The sequence below is a fragment of the Apis cerana genome, linkage group LG8, assembly GCF_029169275.1.
Source record: "Apis cerana isolate GH-2021 linkage group LG8, AcerK_1.0, whole genome shotgun sequence".
Lineage (NCBI taxonomy): Eukaryota > Metazoa > Arthropoda > Insecta > Hymenoptera > Apidae > Apis > Apis cerana.
Window position 1 is genome coordinate 6,294,250 of NC_083859.1, and position 27,462 is coordinate 6,321,711.

Consider the following 27,462-nt stretch of genomic DNA (forward strand, 5'->3'; position numbering starts at 1 on the left):
TAAAAATTATCTTATTTTTTTTTTCTTTAAATCTGATCATATGATTGCTTTGTTGTTTGACAGAAAACATTGAGGGAATACTTACACGATGTGTCGTGGAGAGTGGTCCCCTAATCAGGCTGACAGTCAGATTCTTTAACCTGGTCGAATATCCGGTTTAGATAATGCATCTCTCTGGTACTTTAAACATGCACGCTACGCTGCGCAATGCGCTCTGTTGATCAACGATTCTGCATTCCACAGGGAGACAATGGTCATCCCACAAATTTGGTCATGTTTTCAGTTCGTCATGTTTCTCTCTTTCATTTCACTTATATTATAAGTAGCTCATAGATCGACACATGTGCTCTGATGATTTCCCGCATGACGAACGACGCGCCTGCCCTCTCTACTCTCATTATCGAATAATAGAGATATATATGCACAAGGCACACGCAAGACGGAAATTATTTTTTTCTTTAACTTGAAAAAATAGTATAAAAGTAAAAAAATAAGTCAATGGAAATCAGTATATTTTTTTTTTTGTGAAAGCTTGGAAAAATTGATGCGTAGCAATATTGTTTTCAAGCTCATTAACTATCGATAAAAAAGTGTCAAAAATTGGAGGGAAGCCGCATCAATCGTGCCGCGAGGAGCTCAGCCAGAGTGTACAGATTTATTAGAGAGAGAGAGAGAGAGAGAGAGAGAGAGAGAGAGAGAGAGAGAGAGAGAGAGAGAGAGAGAGAGAGAAAGGTGAATGGTGGTAAAGAGAAATAAAGAAGGATCTTTTATCAAAAAAGAGATCTCAATGCGTCGCCGAAGAACATCGAAAAAATATTAGAATGTATTATGTGTCAATTAACTATATTTAAGTTATTTGACATAAAAAAAATGTTAATGGATTGATGACTTTAAGAAATTTATATGAGCCAATAAAAATTATATTTTGTTCTACAAACATATCTTCGCTTCTTTATTTTCATGATAGATATTGAATTACTGAGAAAAAAAAAATAGTTTTTCTTTATTCAATATTATTGTAAAACTATCTTTTTATATTATCATCGTGGAATTATCTTTAGAATTTAATAAATATAACAAAAAAAAATCACAGAAGCCTTCACAAGTTTGCCTACTCACATCTAATATATCTAGTGTCACAAAAGAGGACACTACAATCGCATATGGCGTTGCTAAAAATTTTAATTTAAATATATGATACATCTTGTATATATATAAGTCTCACGGGTTTATTGTAAATGGCCCATGGCCAAAAATACGTTCATTTAGAAAAAATATAATTATAAACAAAAAATTCATGGTACAGCCGTAATGCATGGAACAATAGTAACGTGCCTACGAACACGACGTGGATCGTGTGAAAAAATATAGTATTTTTTTCTTGAAATTTTTTTATTTAAGTTTATATACATTAATTCAATTTAACTTTATTATATCGAAGATCAAATTATTAATTAGAAAAATGATAAAGTTACGCGAACCACGTCGTATTATAAATACAATCAAAGGTATCATACTACTTGCTTGCATGTAAGCATAGCCGAAAATTCAGCGAAATATCCATTAGATATAAAAAAGATGACCTTTAAGTCATTAGCGAATATTATTAATTACAGCAGATTTGTAAAATAGGGCAAAAAAACAGTCCGTAATTATAAGAAAAATAATCTTACTGAACGATGAAAGAAATATCCTTCGTTTCTTTTAAATTAATGAATTTTGCAATAATTTCGTCTCGTTTCGACAAAAAATTATTAATCTTAATTGATTATATTTAATCATTTTATATTAATATTAATTTTTTTTTTCACTTGATAAATTAAATTATAATAGATAAAGAAATTATATGATAGATGATAGACTTTAACATTTATTAATTAACAAAATTATTACGTTACATGTTTTTTTATAGTAATAATGTTTATTGATTAATTTTTTCTTCATATTAATTGCTTAATGAAAATAATTCCATAAACTATGCAAAAAAGTGATTTTATATTTAATATCTCAAGATCATAAATCTAATCTGATTTTTTTAGATTTTGTTTTTTTACTTATTATTATTTATTTATGTTTATTTATTTTTTTTTTTACTAAGTTTCTTTTCTTACTTTTCTTTACTTTCAGTGCATAATCATAAATCTATTAATAAAATGAAAATAAAATGTATATAAAATGATAATAAAATAAATTTTAGAATTTTAAATTTCACTAGATTTTTTTCACTTAAGAAATTTAATAATAATTTTATATTTATGATTTTATATTTATAATTACACTTTAATTATTTTTAATATTTTATTAAATTATATTTTTTTATTTTTTTATCGAAACGAGAACAAATTAATTTATTTTTTGTTATTTATAAAAGAATAAAGAAAAAAAAAATAGGATAAAATCGTGAGATACGAAGTAAAAATATAAAAATAAAAAGTAAAAATGTAACGTGCTATTTAAAAAAAGAACTTTTTTCATTGATATATCAGTAAGAAATTATATTCTTGACATCAGTGATTATTTTTATTCTCTTTTATGAAATATAATTGCAAAGAAAAAGATAGAAATTATGTTTTTATGTACTATTTCATTAGAATATAGTGAATATTTAAAAAAATATAGTAGAAATATAATAGTGTTTTTATAACAAAATAGATAATATATCTTTAAATCTTAAAAAATTTTATTAAACTTATTAAATTTGAATCAAGGTTATTAATTTTATTATTAATCTAATTAAATAATTAGATATATGATTGAAAAACTTTTAAACCTATGTAAATCTATATCATATTTTTAAATCTATACATAAAAAATATAGAATGAATTCTAATATCACTAGGTATCGAGATTCACGAAGAAAGAGAAATGTTTAATAAATAAAAAAGCAGACAAATAAAAGCTTATGTGTGCATACGTATATTATAATAATTATGATAATGTATAACTATGTAATGTGTGCGCGAGGAAAATTCATACACGATAAAAGAAAAGATTCAAATATAATAAAAAATATAGAAAAAGGGATTTGTAGTTGTATAATACTAATAATAATAAAAAATAAACTATTGCTAATATTTGTATAATCTTTAATAAATTTCAAACTAGATTTCTTTCAAAAATTTATCAAATCTTATACTTAAAAAAACATATTTGATTCAGATTGTATTTGAATAGAAATGCAAAGATTAAGGGATTAACATTACAATTTACAAATTAAAAATAGAACACAGAAAAATAATAGAAAAAAAGCGCATGAAAATCTAAAAGGCAGATAAAAGCAGCAACAAATAGATGGCACATAGAATGCGAGTAAAAAACATTGGGTAAATAATGAAACAGAACAATTTAAGGAAAATAGAGAAAGAGAGAGAAGCAGAGAAAAACTCTGTATTTATATGTGTAAACGATTGCATGTGTGTTATATTGTATATGCTTGTGCGAACATAGAACAAAGACAGTTATAGGCAGATAGATACAGACAGACAGACAGACAGCAGTCAGACAGATAGAAATAAGATAAAGATTTAGCGAAAGTAAGAAAGATAGAGCAGAGAGGAGCGCTTACAGCTTGGTCTGTCGAACTCTTGCTGTAGGGTACTGGTATCAAACGTTCCTGCAACTCGCCACCTATTACCTTCAAGAGCAAAGGATAATATCATGGTTATAACTAGATGCAACGAGCAATTAACGCGCTTACTAGTACACCAGTTTTCGAAATATCGATTAAAAAAAATTTTTTTTACTATTCCCCGTTTATGGCCCGGTTTGAGTAACACCGCTCTGCCTTTAGGCACTTTTTAACTGATTAAAATTATCTCTTTTTTTAGAATTTTCTTAGAAAAAAAGTGCAATTATATTCATAATGTTTAATTTCTTAAAAAAACTTTTTCAATAATTTTGTTGTTTCAAATATAGATTATGTAAAAAATCATTGAAAACTGATCTTAAGAAATATCAATCTAATATATTTTTTACTAAAAAACAAAAATAACTTTAGAAAAGCTAAAAAGTACCTCATTAATTATTATTAAGGAAGAAAATTATACTTAAAAATAATACCTGCTGATTATAATATTATTTTTGATATGACTTGAATACACAGAATCCGCGGAATACGATTGCATGGAAACAGAACTTAAAAGATAATAGAGATTGGTAAGCAGAAACCGAGAATAGCTCGTACATGCAACGCAAGACATAATATCCTTGATATTATACCCTCATACAATATGTTTCATTTCTCAATTACTACCGTTCCATTGGTGAAATAAATTCAATATATATTTTCCCCTTATCCCGTTACTTGTAAAATCAAAGTTAACAAACTTGCAAAGTTAAGATACTTAATTAAATAAGTTTCATTTATCTTTGCATTTCAAATTTCTCGAAACGCATGAATTATAAGATGCAAAAAGAAAAGGAAAAAAAAAGAAAAAATTAAAAGTAATAATAATCATGTGAAATAATATAAATAGAGTATTTTGTGAATGCATAGTGTCAAAAATAGTTAAAATATTAATTAAGCTAAATATCAATGGAATATTAAATGTTAAATTTCCGATAATAAATAAGCAAAATAAATTTAAGGTTAGAGTTTGATTTCGCTGAAAATATTCTGTAAGAATAACTATCAATATATTTAAATGACTATTGCATATTAAATTATCTCAGTAAATCATTAGTTAAATATAATTCGTAGAACATTGTGAACTTAACGTCAAGTATTCTTATAAAATAGTGAATAGCACCGTTAATTAATCAATATATTAAGATCAATATATTAAGATCAATATATGATTAACAGATTGTAATGAAATTTTCTATTAAAATTCACGAATATTAGTTCAGTTCAAGGTTAATTAAAGAGTAATTTCTGTTTATTAATAGAGTTCTTTAATTGATTTTATTTTTTTCTACATGTTTTCATAATAAAAAAATAATATTTCTTTCTTTCAATTAAATTCATTAAAATTTAAACAGCATTATTTTATTGTATTCAAAATCAAAATTTAATTATTTCCTTTTCTTAATAATTTAAAACTTTTAACAAAATCGCTCAAGAATTTATTATGCTGTTATAGATGTTAGTTAGAAGATGATTACTCGACATAACCTTGATAAACCAATATTAAACTTCAGAATAGCATTAACTAGACCTATTTCAGTGATACATTGATTTGTAACATAGGATTTGTCCATTACGCAGTGCAAAAGCTTCGGTGCGGATCTCTTAATTAATTTTAAATAGAATTAGACTGAAATGACCGTAAAATAAATCGATTTGCGAGCGAGAGTGGTCACTTACACAAATAGAAAATATATTAGCGTGAGTAAAAAAAAGATAATGAAAGCTAATGTGCCGGTGTTCACAGCTGAAAATGGTGCCTTTGATCTATAATCTGCAATTTATTTGAACATTTCACATTGATAACGTAATTATTTTTATCAAGATTAATAATTGACAAAATATATTTATTTTAAAAAAGACAGAAATCAGAAATTTATTAAGATTAAATGAGCCTGCTCTGGAAAATTTATAATTTATTATTCCTGAGAAAAATTTTCACTAAATAAATAAGAGATGAAAATTACAAACAATCGAATATTTTGTTTTTTTTCTTTTTTCGATCGTGAAAAAACATCATGAATATGGGCAATAGAATATAATACTGCATATAAGCCAAACATAGAAAAGTTTTAGTTTTTCTATTTTACTCTTAATAAAATACAAACTTTTTAGATTGTGTTATATTAAATTCTATCATATTTTTCAATTTTTAATCTCTTTACTTTAAAATATACAATCTTACATAATAAATCATTTAAGAAAATTTACATTTATTTAGATTGAAGACAAAACTCAATATTAATAAAATAAATTAATATTAATAATATTGTGGTTAAAACATATTTAATATTTAATTCTTTTTTCGTGTATTTTTAAATAGCAATACAAATTCCTTAATATTTTTCATAAAATTTAGAATATCATAAAAAGCTTTAGAGAAATTCAACTAAAAACAAGTAAAAAAAATCATTTTTTAAAATGAACATTTATATACGTATACATATTGAAAAATTAGAAAAATTCAAAAGAGAAAAAGATTTTTAAATCAAAACATACGTATACAATAATTTATAATTTATAATTATTAATTATACGATTGTCTTTAAGAATCAATATTTTTCTTTATTTATCTAAATCATTGTGCAGATATTTTTTCATTTGTGAATTAAAACGTGAATTAAGAACTGAATTTCCATAACGCACACTTTTGCTTTTTCCGTTCAGTAGAGGGATTATAATGAATTACAATAAATTCTCTGCAATAGAATAGTTAAGTTAAATTCACAATATTTACAATTACATACTAATTATTTGAACTTGTTATTTTCTTAAAAATAATATTATTTCATTTAACTTATTTTCTATTGAATATCAAATCATTAAAAAAATATCCTTATCAATGTAATAAATAATTAAATAAAATAATCTGAACTTTGAGTATTTTCGAACTTTCAAAAATGAAATCTTATGATACAATATATGCAAGTAATATATAATAGCAATTTCAATATTTTGTTTTATATCATATTCGAATGGATACAGAATAAATTTGTTTATTTTACATTAAAAATATTCCAGTTTCCATTACATAAGAAATGAATTCAGAGATTTAGTCATAGTTAATATTACAGATTTTTGATATTAAATGTGATATTAAATAAAGAAAAAAAGAATCCTACTAAAGTTATATTAAGAATGTTCATACACCCTCTACTGATCGGTTTTAATCAAATATAACATTTAGATAACATATCTTAAACTTTATTTTATATAACAATAATAATAATAATAATAATAATAATAATAATAATAATAATAATAATAATGATAATGATGATGATAATGGTAATAATAATAATGATAATGGTGGTGATGGTGATGATGATTGATAATGATGATGACGACGACGATGATGATAATAAAAATAAAAATAATAATAATAATAATAATAATAATAATAATAATAATAATAATAATAATAATAATAATAATAAGAATAATGATGATGATGATGATGATGATGATAATAATAATAATAATATTAATAGTAATAATAATAATCGCTAATAATAATTAAATGAAAATTATAATAATTTTATATATATATAAATATAAAGATATATATATATACATATACACATATATATCTTTAGTATGTATATCATTATAATTGGTAGTCAATCATTTTCATCGTTCCAATATAACAAATTTAAATATTTGTAAATTTTAAAAATTAAACTTTTCTCTCGATTGCAACAATTTTTTCCCACATTTATATATATATATAAATAGTCACTTTACATTACAGAAATAAATTCTTTAACAATAATGTTTTTGCGAACACATTAATGTTTCTTCGCAAGAATTATTATATCTTTTCTCAAAGATGCGAGAATAACAACGAATATCGTCATCAATAAATTTTATGAATTGTTTACTATGTATGTTTAATATACAGGGAATTCAAACCTGATGAGCAGGTAAATCATGATAGAGAATCCTAAATGAATCAGAAATTTTAACTCCATATTGGAATATTTAGAAATTTCTCGATAAAAAAACTCAAATAAGATCAATGTCCAATAAATCTTATAATTTTAATTCTATTAATGGGAGAAACAGTTATGTGAAAATAAATTCAGGACAAAACATACAGATTTGTGCACGACAGTCAGTTGAAGATCATTGTATTATATGTATATTTCTTAATATATTGTACTATATCTTAATATATTGCAGTACATTAATAATGTAACAAGTATTTTTTGAAATATCTTTTGTTCTCATAGAATTATCAATGTTATTAGACTGCAATATATTAAAATTTTCAACTTTCAAATTAGTTTTTTAAGACTTTATAATCTATAAAAGAAAATTTTCTTCCATCGGAAATAAGAGATTCAATAGAAAATCACCATTATATTTAAAATAGAATCAGAAACATATTTCTTAGAATTCATAATTCAATAATTTAATTATAATAGGATATTATGTACAGAATAATCTGATGTTTCATCATCAATTATAATGCAATTTTAAACTGAGAAGCTTTATGAAAAATATTTCTAGCCTAATAATTAAGAAACATATATTATGATTTTTAACTGATCATTGCAATCAGGAGAGAAGACCTATCGCGACTATTTTTTTTTTTTCATTTATTTAATTTCCTCATGAAATATTAATATATTCGTTTTTCATTTTCTTCGCAACCTTGGCAGTGGATATATATAGTTTTTAAGTCGATGTGTTTTACACGTTACACATCTGTGCGAAACATTTAAAAAGTTAAAAAAATGGAACAAAGAAAAATTGACCACGATTCATTAATCTAAATGGAATTTAAAAAAATAAGTTTGCCATATTTCTCATTTGTTATCCAAACGTATCAAAATAAACTCAAATGATTATCAATATTATTATCAATAATAATTTTTAATAAAGTTGCGCAATGAAACATTAAATTTTATTTCCAGAATTTTTCTATGGAGATATTTTAAATTTTCCTCATTTACTTCTTTTCTCTTTAATCTTTAATTATTTACTTTTTCTTATTTAATTATTTTACAGTTTTTAACATAAAAATTGAAAATAATGGTTTAGTGATTTATGATGCAAAGTAGATGAATTAAGATTTCACCGTATCTTTAAGTGAAAAAAGAAGATAATAAGGAGAAGAGAACAATAGTTAGAGATCCGATCTCATAATTAAGTACATCTTTTTATTGTCGTTCCTTTGATTGCTCTTCGCAAAATCCTTTGTGCTTTTCTACTGAAAAAAGGAACGAATTGTGTTCTTCATATTTTTTTTTTTATTGACAGACCATAAGAGTCAATAAGTTGATTGTTTTACAGCTGCTAGCCTCGTTTTTTCATAATATACTATATTCTGATTTTATTCCTATTTCACTTGTATGAAATCTCTTTAGATTATTCATGGAGAGTTTGACAGGTTTTAGAAAAACCGAGCTACAGAAAGATTGTTTTTAAATGTATAAATGAAAAAATGAATCCGTACAGAGTGTCTATGGAGTCTTGAACTGTTTTTGAAATTCATAGAATTTTATTGCTTTTCATTTCAATAAAAATAAGATAAAAAAAGAAATAATAAGTTGTTTAACAATAGAATCATGAGTATATTTATCAATTAAAAATCCAATTAAATTTAAAATTGTAATTAATATTAAATGTACCAACACTTTATACAGAAAATCGAAACAAATTTCAAAACCATTTCATTTGATCGGTTGTAGTACGTTTAATGTTAAAATTGTTAAATTGTTAAACGATCTATGTAGATACAAATTTCTTATATTATAGCTTATCAATATTAATTTTTGTATTATATATTATACAAAATCATTAGAGAATTTATTTTATTAAATTTAATTTATTTTATAAAATTAAAAATTTTATTTTTCTTTAATTTTCATTTTATTTTAAGCACAATATAGTACCACTGTCATTATTTAGTATTAAGCTTAAGAAATGACACAAATTTAATAGTGTTCAATGATTTCAATCCATTTAATAAAGGAATTAAATATAGAAATAAAACATAAGGTTTCCTGAAATATGCTACAAAAAAACATAGACTTTATAAACACCCTGTACGATATTCCAAATGAACTAGATAGTAAAGATCAACTAAAGACAATTACAAGTGAATTGTGTTAAATCATAACGATTTGTTATGATTCCTAATTTATCTTTGAAAGATAATAAAGTGCATTCAACTTTTCTTAAATCATAGAAGCCCATTTTTATAATGAATAATGGTTTTTGATAGTATATATATATATATATAGGTTTTCAAAGAGAAAATCGAACATAAGTACATTTTCTATTAAAATAATAGATTTTAAGAAGATTCTAAAAGAGACCAATGCATCTTTTAACTCATCATGACATATTTTCATTCATAAAAAATAATAAAAATAGTTTTCTTTTGAAAACCAAATGGAATTGTTTCTATTGATAAAAATAAATTGAATAAAAACTGCTCTGTTTAGATTAAGTTCTATGGCGAATAAGCAGGCAAGTAGGATATGTAAATATAATGAACAAATAGTGTGCGAAGAAACATAGTTAAGCAAGCAAGCATATAAGGCAGATCATCGTGCACGCAGACAATAGATAATCAGCCTAACATTTTTTAATGGATTATATTAAATATTGTTTTTTGAAATTAAAATGTTTTCAATAAAACATATTTGGTTTCATATATAAAATGATATAAATTAAATAAGAAAAAATGAACAAAAGTGAAGAATATAATTGATTCAGAGCAGAGAATTTTAAATGCTTGAACTCTAAGTTTTAGATTCCTTTTTCTGACTTATAAATAATACTTAAATTTTAACATTAAAATATTTTGCAACGAAATTGAAAAAAAAATAATTTTAATTGAATAGAAAAATCTTAAATAATCTGAAGAATTCTGAATTTTTTTTTTAAGTAATATCGAAATGAAGCTAAAATATGTATTCTGTGCTCGGTATCGAGAAAAGAGAACATAAAAGAGACTGATGAACTGAATTATCACGTGAAGAAGCTTGAACGGACAGCCTAAACAGATCTCTGTTTTAAAATGAACCTTAAGTACTTGTAGCTCTCTCTTTCTCCTAAAATTGCAAAGAAGCGATGCCTGAGCGTTGCAAATAACGTGTTCCTTCAATAAGTAGAGCATTTCATTTAAGCTCCATGAAAGAAGAAAGAAGAAAACGAAGGAGAAGAAAAATGAATTATATCGTAGAATAAAAAATTCCTTACTTGAAAAAATAACAAGAATAAAATCAATAATTTGAAGTAAAAACCAGTTTGAAAAGCTAAAATAAAAATGGTAATTAAATATGAGATGTAGCCTTAAAAAATTGTAAAATCTTGAGAATAAAAATTTACACTCTCATAATACTTAAAATACTCTCAATACAAGAAAAGAGACAATGTTAAAATGCAAAGAATAAAAAATTCTTCACAAGTCAAATAACAGTGTCCTAAAGAACTTGTAGCCCAAAAAATACAGGAGATAATACCGTAGAATTCAATGTAGAAACCGAGAAGAGACAGATAAATATTTATAAAAGTAACAATATAGTAGATTTTTAAGAAGTAAAAAATACACGGAAAAGAAACAATATAGATAACAATAGCCGAAATGAACATCCAAAGTCAAGTATTTCTCAGCATTGCAAGGTCACTAAAAAAAGTCTGTGATATCATACATCAATGAGTATCATTTAAAATAATCATTATAAGTAAATTATTAAGACAAGAAAACCCATATTTGTCGCGCGAAGGAGCTCGAACAAGAAACACAAATAGCAAATGGTATACAACTGAAGATAGTGTTGAGATTGAAAATGAAAATATAGTAGTGATAGCAGACGTAATGATAAAAAAGTAAAAAGATAAAGAGATAAAGAGAAGGTGTAAACATAAAAAAAAAAGTACAAAACAAAAATGATTCAGACAATATATAGAGTAAGAGGAAGAAAAATGAGAGGGATATAATAATGAAAAAATGGGAAGTTTAATGGTGTACAGTGGTGACACGCAAAGCTGCCTTTTAAATGCTGGTTTCATGCACGAGCTTCGTCAATTCCGGGATGGCCAAATTATTGGAGCTGAGAAGCAGGGAATTTCCTGTGTTGCTGTCTCTGTTGTTGCTACTCTGCATCTGCGTATGGTTGGGTTGTTGGGCCTGGTTTAGGGCACTATTGGACGAGGATCTATTGTCATTGATGGTGTTTATGGTGGTATTATGATGGTTGTACGCGATGCCTGATCCCGTAACGCTGAGCAACAATGGTGACGTAGAGCTGTTCATCCTGGCGGTCGTATGATCCTCGGCGGTCTTGTTCGGCAAATTGCCCTTGCTGGCGTTCAGCGCACTGTTTGTCGGGTCTTCGTCAATGTATGTGAAGTCAGAAAGTGGTCGGGGCCCAGTGTGGCTGCGTGAACTGCGCATACTGTGTAAGCTGTGTAAACTATGGACAGAGCGACGCTCCTCCAAATCTTCTAGAGTCGACTTGAACGCTCTGATTACTCGAAGCTGCAAAAACAGGGAAGAGGATGTTCTATCAGGAAGCGAGGAGGCAAGCCAGCGACACACAAGCATGTCATATTTGTATTTATCTCAATTTGTGTGTGTCAATACTTATGTTGTTCATTAGGCTTTCTATGATATAAAGACTATATAAGATATGTACATATAGTGTTTATATACACGTATACAGAGTATTAAATATATTAATAGGATTTGGAGGATCAATTCTAAAGTTAAAAAACAAAATTTGATATATGAAAATATTGATCGAGATTTGTTTGTTTTGTTAAATTATAAGCAATTGAAATTGAAAAAAATTTAAATTGCTTATAATTTAATTAAAATTGAATTTATAAATTTAATAAATGAATCTCAATTAATATTTTCATACACTAACTTTTGTATTTGTTTTAATCTGTAGAATCAATTTTCCAAAAATATCCCATGAATATATCAATAAATCTGCATATAAGTACGTATATAATCTTCATACTTTTTCTTCTTTTTGATGATTATTCCTTATGATTATTCAATTGTTGTTCTATATATGTATTTTTCATCCATGTTTTTCCTTTCTTTTTTTTCGCAGGGAGAGATTTCCGGTTTTCTTGCGGGGATAAATTTCGTGTATAGATTTGTAGATTTTTCTCTAATAGTGTAATATATACATGTGTATATAGTTCGTCTAATAGTGCACATCGGGTGGGTTGTTCTCTTCGCTGTGGACTTGGTTGCATTTCATCCGAGTTCAGATCTAAATGACTGCGTTCTCGGGCGTGGCTCTACAGCCAGGCGTACATGCGCGCATCTACCTTTACTGTGCGTACCTATTTATTCTGGCAAAAGATCAAAGAAGAAAAGATCAAATAAAAAAAAAAGGAACTAATTACGAGTTCTTTGCTTCATTACGTACCATTATTATAAATTAATTGCTTCTCAATGATACACAATTTAATTCGAAGGGACTATTTTTCATCCCCTAAATAGTATTACCAGATCTGGATAAACCTGAATACTGAAATATTAAATTTCAAAAGCTTCACATCTTGCTTTTGATTAATTGACTACACTAGCCTCTCTTAAAAAGAAATAATACATCAAATTGATTAATCATTGAATAAAATTTTTTCGAAATTAGAATTATTTAGTTTAGAATACGAATTAAACTGGAATAATATATAAGAAAAAATATTCAATTTTTTTTAAATATATTCAGGATTGAAATGTAGGATTAAAAATGTTAAGTAAGGATGAAAACAAAAATTTTAAGCTATTTAAAATAATTTGAACCAGTATATTTTTTTTTCACATATAGAACCTGGCTTGAAGTACTAAAACATCTTCTTTTGAAGTCAATTAAAAATGGTTTTTTTAAAAATCCTAAATTGAATCCTAAAATAGAGACTAGTTTTGATGAAGCACACGCTTAAAATCATGACCGTAAAAAGAGTCAAGCGTGTAAAGTTAAAAATCAGTATAAAGATAGTGACAAAGACAGACAGACAGAGAAACAGATAGTCAGATTAGTAGACAGAGAGTGAAAGAATGTATATATGTGTGTGTACATTCTGAAGAGAAAAAGATAGAAAGATAGAAATAGAAGGAAAATTCTATAAATTAGAAAACATTCTAATGAACATTTTCGTGATTTTATATTAATTCTTTTTGTGATCATGCTACTTAAATAAAATTGCATTCCACATTTATGGCAATAAATTGATTTCTACTATAATCTTATTGTGCAGATTCAAGTTTCTCTTTCTTGTGAACACCAGCAGTTAACATATTTTGTCTAGTTCAAGAACTAGTTCATAAAGTTCATTCCTTACATTTTATCAAAAACATTTTCAAAAAAATGTTTTGATATTTCTTTATGTCAAACCTCAGTCTATTCCATAATCTGATCACAGCCTCAATATATAAGTAGTATATCAATAATCAATGTATAATATAATGGCACTGAAAATAGAATTATGTATTTTAAATGCCATAATATTTATAATAGTTCAATATAAATACATATTTTTTCACTTTGAAAGATTATATATATATAAAATATAATTCTCAATTCTTCTTATAATTGCACATTAGATAAATAGATTATTTAGATAAATTCCAAATTTATAAAACATAACGTGTGATACTTAATCCTTCGAAAATCGGACTTAAGAAGCCTAATCCAATCTGATAATCTGATAAATCAAGATCGTTCATTCGAGAAGGCGGAAACACCAAAAGAATCACATGCCGGTAATTTTATAACAATTACAATACATCGTAATTGTATAGTAATAATAATTGTAGCTACTAGAAGCTTCTTATTTGACGAGATCTTCTTTTTTTTTCTAGTTTAGAATGCAAAAATCATTGCAAATAAATTCAACCTTTTTATACCATTCGCGCAATGCCATGTTAGATATCGGGTAAACACAAAATCGATGCAAACGTGAGCATTCGTGCACACGCACACTCACATATCGTATCAAAACATATAAACTGGATTATAACTGCTTTCAGATAAATTGCTTTCTTGTGCAGTTAAAAAATTATTTAAATATTAAATATTACTATAAATGTATAATATATTCCTGGTTACTTTCTATTAAATTTTTAATGATTTTAAAGTAAATGAATTAAATAATTTTATTTTTACTCTGAACTATTATTTTTTATATAAATTTAAATCTTTGAAATCTTTTATATCGATTCTTAGCAAAATGAGATTCTTCAGATCTCATATATGATATAATATGCATGATAAGAATTTATATAATGTTAAATAAACATTCATAAGTTATATATAATTTATTCCATAATTAATTCATTCCATAAAATCATCTTATTTTATATTAAAGATAATCAATTTTTATACCGATTCATATTCATTAATTTCTAATTTCGCAATTTATTTAAACAGAAAATATTGTGCCAAGAGATATTTAATCAGTTATATTTCTTCATTTTCATAAGGTTCGCACAGAGTTAAAAATTCTTCATGGAAAATCAAACTGCAGAAAAAGCAAATCTACCTGATAATTCGTAATAATTTAGCCATAATCAACAAATGGCATAGAAGGAGGCAAGGGATTATATGAGATTGAAGAAAGTTAAGAGACATATTCATTCGAGAGAAACTGTTCTGACGGGACAGAAAGAAAGGTCTAGGACATTTTTTTTGACAATGGTACATCGTGAAAATTTTTCCTAGAGATTATCTGCAAAAACAGAAAGACAAAGCAGGTTATCGCGATCGCACGCTTGCAAACATGTTCTAAAAAGAAGACTTTTCACAAATTGCCGGAATCCGAAATCTTCAGCCAGAAAATAGAATGCGGCGGGAGAAACAAACACATACAGAAACGCAAGCAGCAGAGTGAGGGGGAGAGGAGAGATTCTGCTCGACCAGGCAGAACTTTTAAAAAGCTGAATAAATACCTCTTGTCGAGATATATTTATAATCCTCGTGCGAGTATACGTACGATACCAAAAGAAGGATGGTCGTGTTTAAAAACAGGTACTACAATCGCCACGAAAAAATAATACTCGCTTTCGTTTTTTTTTTTTTTCTTTTTTTTTCTTGTTCTAACAGTTGCATATTATTATATCATGAGAATAAGTATGAAAATGACACAATATGAGGAAAATACACGCAGCACACAATCATATCAGACAACTATAGACTACTGAAAAAAGAGGGCGGGTGGACGGTGGTCTACCTGCATAAGAGGCTCTTCCATCGATTCCACCGACCAGCTCATACCCACTACACAAAAACACAGTGGTGTGACGAAAATCGTTCACTGCATCAGTACTAAGGAATCGTCGCCTTCGTTCCTGCTTAATTGCTTTTCACTATAAATTTTCTTTTCTCCAGATAATATTAATTAAATTAAGGCCCTTTCGCTATAAATAAATTTCAAATATTTCTCAGTTTATTCTTATATTCGATACATAGAATTATCTTTTTTTTTTCTTTTTAAGCTTTTCTTCTCTAAGAAAATCAAATTAAATTTCCAAAAATCCTATAAATAATCAGTGTAATAAAATACATAATATATGTTTTAATATTCATGTTTTAAATATATTTAAAACTTTCTATTTATCTTCAAATTGCAACTCTTTATCTTCAAACGAGTTACAATTCAAATTAAATAGTTTTTATAATTAATATTTCTCTTTATAAAAAATTAACTTTTTTTTTTATGAAGTAATCACATTAGCAAAAGGGTAGGCATTATTTATCGTTGAAAACAAGGTTCGATAGCGACGTTTCTCTCAGCACACCGTACGTACGTCGACAATCCGTCCTGTGTATGCGTACGTATGGCAAAGTTGACGATATAACGTATTATTAACGGCAGGCGATCTACATGAGCTACGTACTTGTTTGTACTCCGACAGGATAAGTGTGGCGGCGAGCAAGACTGCCGCCCCGTTATACCTCAGTCTCCCGAATGGGTTCCGCTGGCTAACAAACCACAAATCATACCATAAGTTTTAATTTCTATCTTCTCCATAATATCATTGCTTTTTAGGCGTGTTTTTTTTTTTTTGCGTCAGTATTTAATTCCTGATATACTGACTTATGTGTCTGTTATTATTACTATTGGTTTTGTTTCTTTGTATCTGTTATTGTAGATTATTTTTTCTGAGGTTTTCGTTCTTGTTAGTCAAGTTCCCAGTTATTAAGAGCCTTCTTAATGTGTCTTTTTGCAGATATATAAGTGTTTCTGTGTATAAAAGGGAAGAGAATCCTGAAGTACACGAGGCTTCGTGCTAGCTGCTCGTGTTTAGGATCAAAAATCACTTGGAATATCGGCTCTTGAAGAATTGAGAATTGATCTTAATACGTGCATTAATATTGAATTGATTATATTTGCAAATCATGATCGCATAAGGATTTTTCAATATTTCTCAATATCATCAAGATCGAACGATACACAAAGTAATTCGAACCTTTGTGTAATGAACAAAGCTTGAAAAGCTTGACATAGAATTGAATGGCCAATTGCAGCATGCAAATACTTTTGAGATAAAGGCCAGTTGTTTTTATAACTCCAAAAAAAAGATATGATCAGCAACCTGGAAACTAATCAGAGTCATGAGTGAAGAATCATAAAAATCTTCAGCGAGATAAATTTATTTAAAACAATGTAAATTCAATATTTTTAATTTTATTCTTTCAACTGTTTTAAGAATTTTTTCATTTAGAAACTCCAGGATTATTATTAATTATTCTTAGCTTCCTTTGATTTGAAGACTATCTTTGATAGTTTTCTTCCTTTTTTTCAACCAAAGGAAGTAGAATTGTATAATATAAATGCACATTCGCCTCAAATTTGCAAAAAAAAAAAAGGATTAAACTCTCTATGTATGTTTATAACATTAATATATCATATGTTTAAGATTTTATATGTGTATAGATAAATGTTGACTGTTAAATATCTTGAAGTTTTCTTTCCTTATTAATAAGAGTTTCGACTGTCATGTATACGGTAGATAGAGACGAACATATAGATAAACAGACAGACTTGTGCATGTACATCATTATATTCAACAGCACACGCACATCAATTAGACATATGATGCATTATGATATATATCATCCATCATATACATGTTAATAATATGGTATATCACAGCAAGACTGGCACACACTGCAACGATTAAAGAGCAGAAATGAGAGATAAAAAAGGAGCAGATATCAGCCATATGAAATTTTAGGTATCCATAGCTGGACACATATATTCCAAGTTATATAATATATGCTTTTTCCGTGAGAATCACACAGAATGCAATTAGCGTGTCATTGTTGGTTTGTGATCTGGTTAGGTCATGTTGACAGTTACTCACATTACATATTATTTTTAACACAGTAGATTCCTGACGCGTAAATTCTTGCATGCAATTCACACGCATAGCACACGTACAAGGTACTCTGAGGCTGCTTAATTCCTGAGTGCATAATAAATTGTGTTGACGTTTCAGTTGTAGATAAGCTTCCATAAAAGAAAAGTTGTCTATGCATTTAAATTCAGAATCATCGTAGCTGCTTTTTTTTTCTATATTGAGTATATAAAAATCACAAATTGTTAATATATGTATGTAGGATAATAGTGGTAATAATGAAGATGATGAAGCTTTACACAAGCTTACATTACTTCTACAATTATATGTAGCTTTTTGTTATAAGAGTAATATTTGAATGATATATTGTGTGAAGTTTCATTAAAGAAGAAATTTGTCTTATTCCTCATTATTTTGAAGAAAAAGAAATTAAAAGCTGTTTTAGAAATGATGTGAAAATTGTTCATGATGCATTGGCTCGTGTATTGATTTAAAATATTTAGAACAAAATTAGTATTCAAAAAATTTTTAAAATTCAAGATATTGAAAAATAAAATTATATAAACATAAAAATATTTTTCTATATATTTTTGTTAATAAAAATTACTAATAAATATTTTTGTTTATTATAGATAAAAAAGTGGGAAAAAAATTATATACCTATTTGAAAAATAAATAACGATATAAATATAAATTCATTTATAAAGATCATAAAAATTTTCATATCATAAGATTATATATGATAAGAAATTATTAATCGTTTCATAATATATTACAATATACAAAATAGTTCCCAAATGTAAAAAAAAAAAAAATTAATATGAAAGAATTATATGAAATAGATTAAAAAGAAATTCGTAGAGATATAGAAATTCAAATAAATACATTATTAAAAAAATCAACGATTTTATTAAAATAAAAATCACTTCGATGATTCTGTTAATGAATATGTATATCTCCGCTATTTTTGAAGATATGGTGATTTCTATTTATAAAAGTTTCATGAAGAGGGATGAAGATTATAATGTATAGCTGTAATAATATTTTTTTATATGAATATATTATAGGAGAGTTGAAAATTTTAAAATCATTTATATTAAATTTTAAATATCTTATATAAAATGACCGAGTGTTTTAATAAATGAAATGAAACGAAGACAGAAAAAAGAATTGTAAAAGCGTACCTTGCCGCGCGTGTATGTGTGTTCCGCACACATATATACGCATACACATATATATACGCGTACTTACACATACGCGCATGCATTTTACATACACGTGTGTATATATACATATATTTATGTATATACACGTATATACGGGCAACTTATATACGTACATACATACGCACAGATGTGCATGCAACACCTTAAAATCAATGAAAAAAGAAAAAAAATAAAAAATAAAAAATGAAAATGAATACAAAAGAAAAACTTTAAAATTGAATATTGAGAGAAATGTCTTTTAAAATTTTAAAATGATATTAATAAACTCTTTTTTAAACAAAAATAAAAAAATCAAAAGATAATTAATAAAAATCAAATGAAACATATGAATAAAAAAATATAAAAAATTCCTTTTCATTTTGTACTTGAAGAGAAGAGTAGAAAAGTATAGATGTTAATAATGCAATTATTAATAAAAATATAATAAATTAATTAATAAAATACGTAATAGACAATTATGTTGTTTTATAAATTCATAAATATTACTGATTGCATTTAAAAAAAGAATTATTACAATAATGCATTTTTACACTGTATTATACAATTATTTCAAGATTACAGATTAATTATACTGTAAATACTGGAAGTATCACTGAATAATAAAAAGAACATATGTAATCAAAAAAACATATGTCACTTTATTTTATGATAACAAGGTTTTATTTTATGATAACGAGATTGATGCAAATACAAGAAAAAAGCTTACAATTTATGCAATGTGTCATATATATTAATACTAATACACTGCTCAATAGCAAATATCTATTTCCTTCAAGATGGGATTGGACATATGTTCATTAGATACAAAACGTTCCTCTCATTATTCTATATTATTAATTAAAAAATATTAAATATAAATTAAATATAAATATAAATATTTCTATAACTAATTGAAAAATATCAAGAAAATACAGAAAACACTTACTAATAATTCTTTCAAAGTTAAATCTGATATGATTGAAATTTAAATACCTATTGTAATACTTATTCTGTTTCAAATTTAATACTGGAGTAAAGTGCTGGTTAAATTCGAGGTAGGGCAGGATTAGGTTTGAAATTTGGTGTTTAAAGAATTCTCTTCCCTTCAAGACTTATCTTTTTTGTCCTTTTTTTTCTTAGCTAATTCTCTTAACTGAAACAAAGTGACTGATCTTAATTTAAGTAATACGTATTGAAAAATACAGAAAGTAGATAGGGACAATTAGAAAAAAATAGCAGCGTGGAACAAGGGACAAGAAAATTATCCAATATATGTCATGTTTTTTTCGCTATGTCGCACTGCGGAAAATAAAATAAGAAAATAGCATGATTTGCGCGAACGAAACGAATAGAAGCTCGCGATTCGCAAGCAGAACTGCGACGAAATGAAACAGAGAGAGAAAGATAAAGACAGGCGAGAGAAATACATGTTGAAATGGCAGACAATCAATAAGAAAAAATAAACTGAAAATAAAAGAAAAAAAATTACAAACTAAAAATATAAATTAAAATTATAAAACTAAGAAGCGATAAATTAAAACATAATTTCAAAGATTAATTACACAAATGAAAATAAAAGTAAATTTAAATTGGTGTTAAGAAAGAAAGTAATGATTAATAGAGATAAAGATAGACTTGGATAAAAGAGTAATGAAGTACGTCAAACATAAAGCACCAGTAAGAAGAAAAACTTAAACTGGTTAATGGAAAAAAAAAAAAAAAAGAACAAAACCATTAAAAATAAAATCAGATCATAATTATAATAAAGAATTAATATTTAAGAACGGTCAAACAGTGCGGAGATTGGACTTGCGGACTAACCATATAGTAATCCTGAGAGGGGGATCTGCCTGTCACAGATACATTCTGCACCAGAGTTCTTTTGCTCGTCTGAAAGTAGGTTACATATTCAATTTACGTAATTAGCTTAATTGAATGGATCTATAATATTGTTTTTTGTTTTCTGTTTGTTTTTATAATAATTTAAAAAATGTAATTTCTTTAAGAAATTATATTCTGTATAGTTTTATATATATATATATATATATATATATATACATATATTATGTATAATATATATGTATATATATATACGAATGTATGTGTATATGTATATATATATATATATATATATATACATACATATATATATGTGTGTATGTGTAATTGTTGCTTCATAACATTTTTTCAAACATTTTTTTCAATTCTATTTTTATCATTGTGCTAGATTAAGAATAGTGTTATCAGAGTAAGAAGAAAGGAAATAAGAGAGAAAGTGAAGTATAAGTAAACAGAATAAAGAAAGTAGAAATTATCATGATTAAACTTTACTCTTCTTTTTCCTTTTCACTCTTTGGACTATGCGATCATTCTGTCAAATAATTTAAACAAATATTAATTGATCAAATATTTTAATATTTAACAAGTTCTTTATCGTATGTCCAATAGATATTTTAATAATATAATATTAGTAGCCATGTAATAGTGTAAAATAAGAAATTTACACGATCACGAGCCACAAGTATGGTCAAGTATGCGCTAGCTTCATCAGTTTTAACCCGTTCCCATTAAGAAAAATAAAATAATAAAAAAATAAAAGGAAAAAAAAACGAGAGACGGCATTGATAAAGAAGGGTTGTCCTTTTCCGACTCTCGCTCGAGCATCGATTCCTAAATTTTTAAATGTAAAATAACTCCACAAATTTTCTTATATTAATTGTTCTTAATTTAATTTATATATCATTAAATTAATAAAAATCTCAACAAAATATCTATTATAGTAGGGTTCCACTTAAATCTCAATTTTTATTACAGAGAATTTTAATGTTAGTTTATTATTAAAATAATTTATTCCAAAGCAGATTTTTTTTAATTTATTTCATACTATGTTTTATAATTAAAATTTTTTGGATTAATATTTAAATAGAAATAAAAAGCACTTACTTCCTTCAATTCTATGACATTGTCTCCAAGAATCAAAATCTATTTTGCAAGAAGATATAATAAATTGAACTTCAGGATAGTGAAATGGATTGAAGACTAACTATAGATTGCTTAAGCTAAATTTAATTCTAAATCATCAAATTTTTGTCTCTATATCGGGCAAACTAATGATTAACTATCTAAAATATCTATGTGCTTGGGTTTTAGGGATCCCAAATAATTAGCCAATAATACTGAAACTGATACAAGCTAAAGAAGTCTATTATAACTACTTTTATGTCTTACTCGTCCCTGGTAAATTATAATTACCTTTAATAAACTTATTAGATTAATTGCTATATTTCGTTTAATTAAATTTATGTTAAAATAAGATGTTTTTTTACTGAAAATGCCAATAAGGCAACAGAGGTTAACAGAAACCTGTGTACATAAAATAATGAATAAAGATCAAATTTGATCCAATTTGATTAATCTAATTATTTATTTTCTCATGCCTTAATTTAACCTCTTTCATTTTATTTGCTGAATTAACAAGTATGATTATATTTAATAAAGAAGCCAAGTCCTGTACATCCTGTAAAAAACATGGCCATGATAGTAATGATGGAAAGACATAATGTCAAAGAGATTATGAAATGAGACAAAATAATATTAGTATCTGGATTTTTTAAATTTCTTGTGTGTTTTTTTTTTGAAAGAATATCTGAAATCAAGTGACAATAAATTCATTAACTCTTTATAAACATATTAATATGAAAAATAAGATAATCTGAAATATAATCTGAAAAGAAACATAAATAAAATATGATACAATTAGATACTATATAAATAAATATATAATATAAATGAAATAAAGATAAAAAGCTTAAGATTTATAGAAACTTATAATTTTAGGAAATTAATCATTCCAACATTTTATAAAGGATTAAGAAAATCAACAATAATGAGATTATAAAAAGATTATAAAAAGATCTGATGAACTTTAGAAAATCCAATAAAAGATTTAAATACCGAAACAAATATTGAAATAGAGAGAATGATTTGAAATAAATAACAGATTGAATTTATAATTCTTCAATTCAATCCTCAACATAAGGAGCGCACGATTTACGTTAATCTTTCTTTTTTTTTTTTTTTCTGTAACTAATGCAGGATATATCGTAAGATCAAAGGGCTAAAACATGAGGTACGCATCATCGAGGTAACGGCAAAGAACTCAAATGAAAATGCAAACCAAGGTAAACAACGTTTTCAAACATAAAAAACTAAATGAAAAAATTAAAAAACGTATATATGTGAAACAAACATATATATATATTTTTTGATTATATGCCTATGCACAGATTATGCCACTGCATGAATGCTTCTTCACAATAAATACAAAATTAAAAAATTAAATGGATATCACTTGATATTAATTAATAGAGATATAACAACTATAAGGATATAACTTTATATCCTTATTTTTTTCAATCCAATAATTCTTTATGAAAAATTTTCATGAATAATTAAAAACAGCATTAAGCAAGATACAGACTAACTTCAATTTGTTCTTCATTACTTCTTAATCTCTTGTCTGTGAAGATTCATTCACAATATAATAAGTCATCTGCGCAAAAGATAATTAAAAAGAGAACAACATGATTCTATGATGATATATGCAATAATAATCGCAATAATAATTGTTATAATACGGTCGATGACAAATATATGTCGTTCAACAGAAATGCTGAATATAGCCGACTGGTGGCGAAAATGCCTAGAATTCGGAGCCAGAACGACGGAGGACTCATCGAACCGAGGCCAAAGAAAGAAAAAATCGGAACGTCGCGTGTGCGACTGTTTATTAATATTTCTTTTTTTTTCAAACCATCTTGTTATTTTTTCTCTTTTTTCTCGTATTATTTTGATATTGTTTAACTTTATCCCAGGAACAGGGAGAGGGGAACCCAAGAGAACGCTGACTTCCGAGCGATGGCATGAGAGTGAGAGATAGGGATAGTTACCTGTGTCTGTAGTCGTGTTAGACCACGGATCCATAGAATTTGTCCTGCGCGCGGCTTTTTATCCGAGTCAGGGTCGAATTTCTCATCTCCTAGATTGATCGCACTGATATCATCCGGCTGGCCGCGGCCCCATCTGTTTTTAAAAAACATGAAACCAATTCTTCATCACTCGATCCCTGTTATACACATGGTCTATAATCAAAGTAGGTTTTTTTTTTTTTTAAGAGAAAGATTTTGATTTTTTTTTTTAAGATTTGGCTGACTGATGACGCGTAGAGCCGGCTCCTCGACGCACTGCACCAAAAATTTTCACAATTCTACGATCTTTCCCCTCGCTCCTTAGCTTGGATACCTAACCACGTTATTTCTTTAACGGTTTCGACGATGCTAGCTGATTTAAATTCTTTCTTTTTTAGTGGATAATCGACTGACAGTGGCACAACGGTGATCAGAAGTGGCTGAGAAAGGAAAGCAAACGAACAGAGAGACATATAGGCTGTTTCAGAGTTGCTAGACATATAGTTTCAATATAATTATAAGTTTTTGTGATTTAAAATAAATTTACTGTGAACATTCATTTTTTTACGTTGCTCTCTTATATGTCTTCATTACTTATTTATATATTCTATTACATTGTAATATATTATATGCATATTTTTTTCTTCTAACGAATTTTGCTTTCAGTAAATAATGTTATTGAAAAAAATTTTTTCTGAAGAGGCCTGCAACTACGAAACAGCCAGTAATATATGCACACATACAAGAAAAATGTTGCGACGTGTAAAAGAATGAGCCAACGAACGAGGGGATGCAATGTGAGGTGCAATGCGGACAAAGTGAGCGATAAATGCGGCTTCCTTGATGAAAAACGATCGTATGTATGGATGATATCTATGTAGCATGTGATGTGCATGATGACAAAAGAGATACTTTTGAGCTTGTTAGGAGAAAGGGCCACAGCGATAAATATAATTGACAAAAAAAGAAAAAAAAAGTGAAAAAAATAAATACAATGATAATGAGAGGGAGGATTAAAACGTTTTGAGGAATGGTGCCCACATGATCTGGTAAATTTTAAGATTAAGTCTGAGATCTTAGTATTCGATTTTTTTTTCTGAACATATTCCTCCTTTTTTCTTCTTCTTTTTTTTTTTTTGGTTCATTTTTTTTTTCTTTTTTTCATTCAGAAACGAGTTTAAATAGCGTATGTACAATTTCTGGTTTCCTCTGTTACTTGTGCTGTTATTTCATCCAGGGAGATGCAAGATCTCCGTTACCTGTACAGGAGGGACAATTTTTCAAGTAAAGCTCAAGAAAAATCCGCAACTACTTCTCTATATATCCTACAACAAATGGCTCAGTAAAAGCTTCAACAAAGCGCGAATGCAGAAGATTAATATTAAAAGATGTGAGAATAGAACCCTATATTATTATGCATATATTTCATTACTTCATTTTTCATAATTGTAACACGTGCTTATATATTGCGGATCAGAACAACCACACAGAAGCATCCCATTATACACATATATATCCTACATCGATAACCATTTCTTTTATTTAATTTATGTTTGCGTTATTTTTCCAACGTTTCTTTTCTTATATATTTTGCCTTTTTATCATTGTTAGTGCGCTCAACGCGAGAGCAGCGAAAATTACTAACCCCAATTCGCAAGGTATTTTCGTATCCTAATCTCATCTTGCGAATTGGGAAATGACCTAAGCGGACAGAGAAAAATAAATGCAGAGAATGAAAAAAAATCGGTTTGAAAAGAAGAAAGTTTTCGACTCCGTGCGTATGATGAATAGAAATGGGGATCGAGAAAGAACAAGAACGAAACCAGAGATGGGAAGAGACAAACAAGAAGGAGAGAAATATATATAATGTATAGACATAGAAACAGATAGAGAAACAGAAAAAAAGAGAGAAAGACAGAGATAAATAGTTAAAAGTTACAAGTTATTGAAAGAACATAGTCGAAACAGCTCCGGCGAGAGAATAGAGTGATTACAGATAAAGCGCTAAGCGCAAAAATACCACTTATTATAATAATAATTCTAATTATTCCGAATTTTCAGCTTTGCATGAGAAGTTCGGAATCAAAAGTTTATAAACTTGAACTCGGTTCAAGCACGCTACTGAGATCCCTTGCACCAAACAAAAACGCAAATATATTACAATACATGTGTGATATATTGTGAGTGACGAATACAGTGAATCGTCAAAACGCTGTTTTCATTAGTTACTCTTTCACACAAACAAGTACGTAGACGTCAGAGAAGGATCTTCAGTCATGCAAATATTGAAGTTTAAGTTTTTTAAGACAAGACACGAGTAACAGTTTACTATCCACCAAGCAAACTAATACTCATTTTTTATAAATTCTACGTACTACAGTATCTAAATACATACATAAATTTCTAAGAATTTTACTTCCACAATAACATTAATATTCCAGATAACGATATTTTTAAATATCTTTTTAAATTTTTTATGATACTTTATAACATTCTCTTATAATATTTATTTCTTCCATTAATTTTGAGTTCAAAATATTTTAAAAACTTATCTACATTGATAAATATTATCCTCAAACAATTGGTATACATTATTCGTCAGCAGTCGAGTAATATTGCTTGGACCATGCACACAGATCATATACAGGAAGTGTCGTGCGTTCACATTTAGTTTATCAGCTTACATATAGACCAATATTAGTTTATCGTGAATTATCCCAGGATATATTTTATCTTCTATTATCTACAGATTGTCGGAGAATAATTATTTGTCAATATAGATTAACCCTTTATTCATTCTTTGTAGAATAATTTTCAACTTCTTTACCTATAATTCAAAAATATATACAATCTATATTCAGATACTGTGGTACTTTCTTATTCAATTTTCTATCTTTGAACATTCAAAGTTTCTTTCTTAGAAGAAACTTGGAACATTTTATCACTTGGCCAGCATTAACGTAAAATTACAAGAAGAGGGGAGCGAGGGAACAACTGAGCACGCGCGATCATTCTTGTCCAATGTATTCAATTCAAATCACAGTGTTCATCATATCATTATTTAAATTGAATTCCTTTCAATATCCGAGCATCTAAGGAGCATGCTACGTAAAGCGTATGTATATTAGTATGGAGTGAAAGACATATGACGAGCAAAAGCAATAGAAAAAGGAATTGTAAAAGCGAAAACATAAACCAATAGAAGCGCTACGATATATCATATACAGCTATCAATAATAATAATTAATGAGTTCCACGATGCATATCTCCCTTCTATTACACCTTTACACGATACCAATACTAATGATACTTATCTTGGTAGTGTCT

The 27,462-nt window shown here is 26.9% G+C and overlaps 1 protein-coding gene and 1 long non-coding RNA gene across 37 annotated transcripts in view; one reads left to right on the top strand and one right to left on the bottom strand.

Moving 5' to 3' along the window:
• LOC107992595 (plasma membrane calcium-transporting ATPase 2) overlaps positions 1 to 27,462 on the bottom strand; it is a 71,523-nt gene that overhangs the window by 10,453 nt on the left and 33,608 nt on the right. For 11 of the 36 annotated variants that reach the window (XM_062078300.1, XM_062078302.1, XM_062078298.1 and 8 more), the window contains 2 exons: positions 24,118 to 24,250; positions 6,845 to 12,122 (listed from right to left, as the gene is read on the bottom strand). The exons of 4 other annotated variants lie outside the window; for them this stretch is intronic. In XM_062078300.1, the coding sequence (XP_061934284.1) occupies positions 11,637 to 12,122; positions 24,118 to 24,250 (619 nt within the window). In that variant the 3' untranslated portion in view covers positions 6,845 to 11,636. Of the gene's footprint in view, positions 1 to 3,565; positions 3,635 to 6,844; positions 12,123 to 12,609; positions 12,953 to 13,029; positions 15,880 to 16,178; positions 16,585 to 20,258; positions 20,322 to 20,989; positions 21,059 to 24,117; positions 24,251 to 27,462 lie in introns of those variants that run through there. 21 more of the 36 variants (XM_062078314.1, XM_062078311.1, XM_062078315.1 and 18 more) reach the window with 9 other exon arrangements.
• On the top strand, positions 23,018 to 27,263 carry LOC114576828 (uncharacterized). The gene is made up of 2 exons (XR_003696293.2): positions 23,018 to 23,349; positions 24,534 to 27,263. It is a non-coding gene; the product is annotated as an uncharacterized LOC114576828 (long non-coding RNA).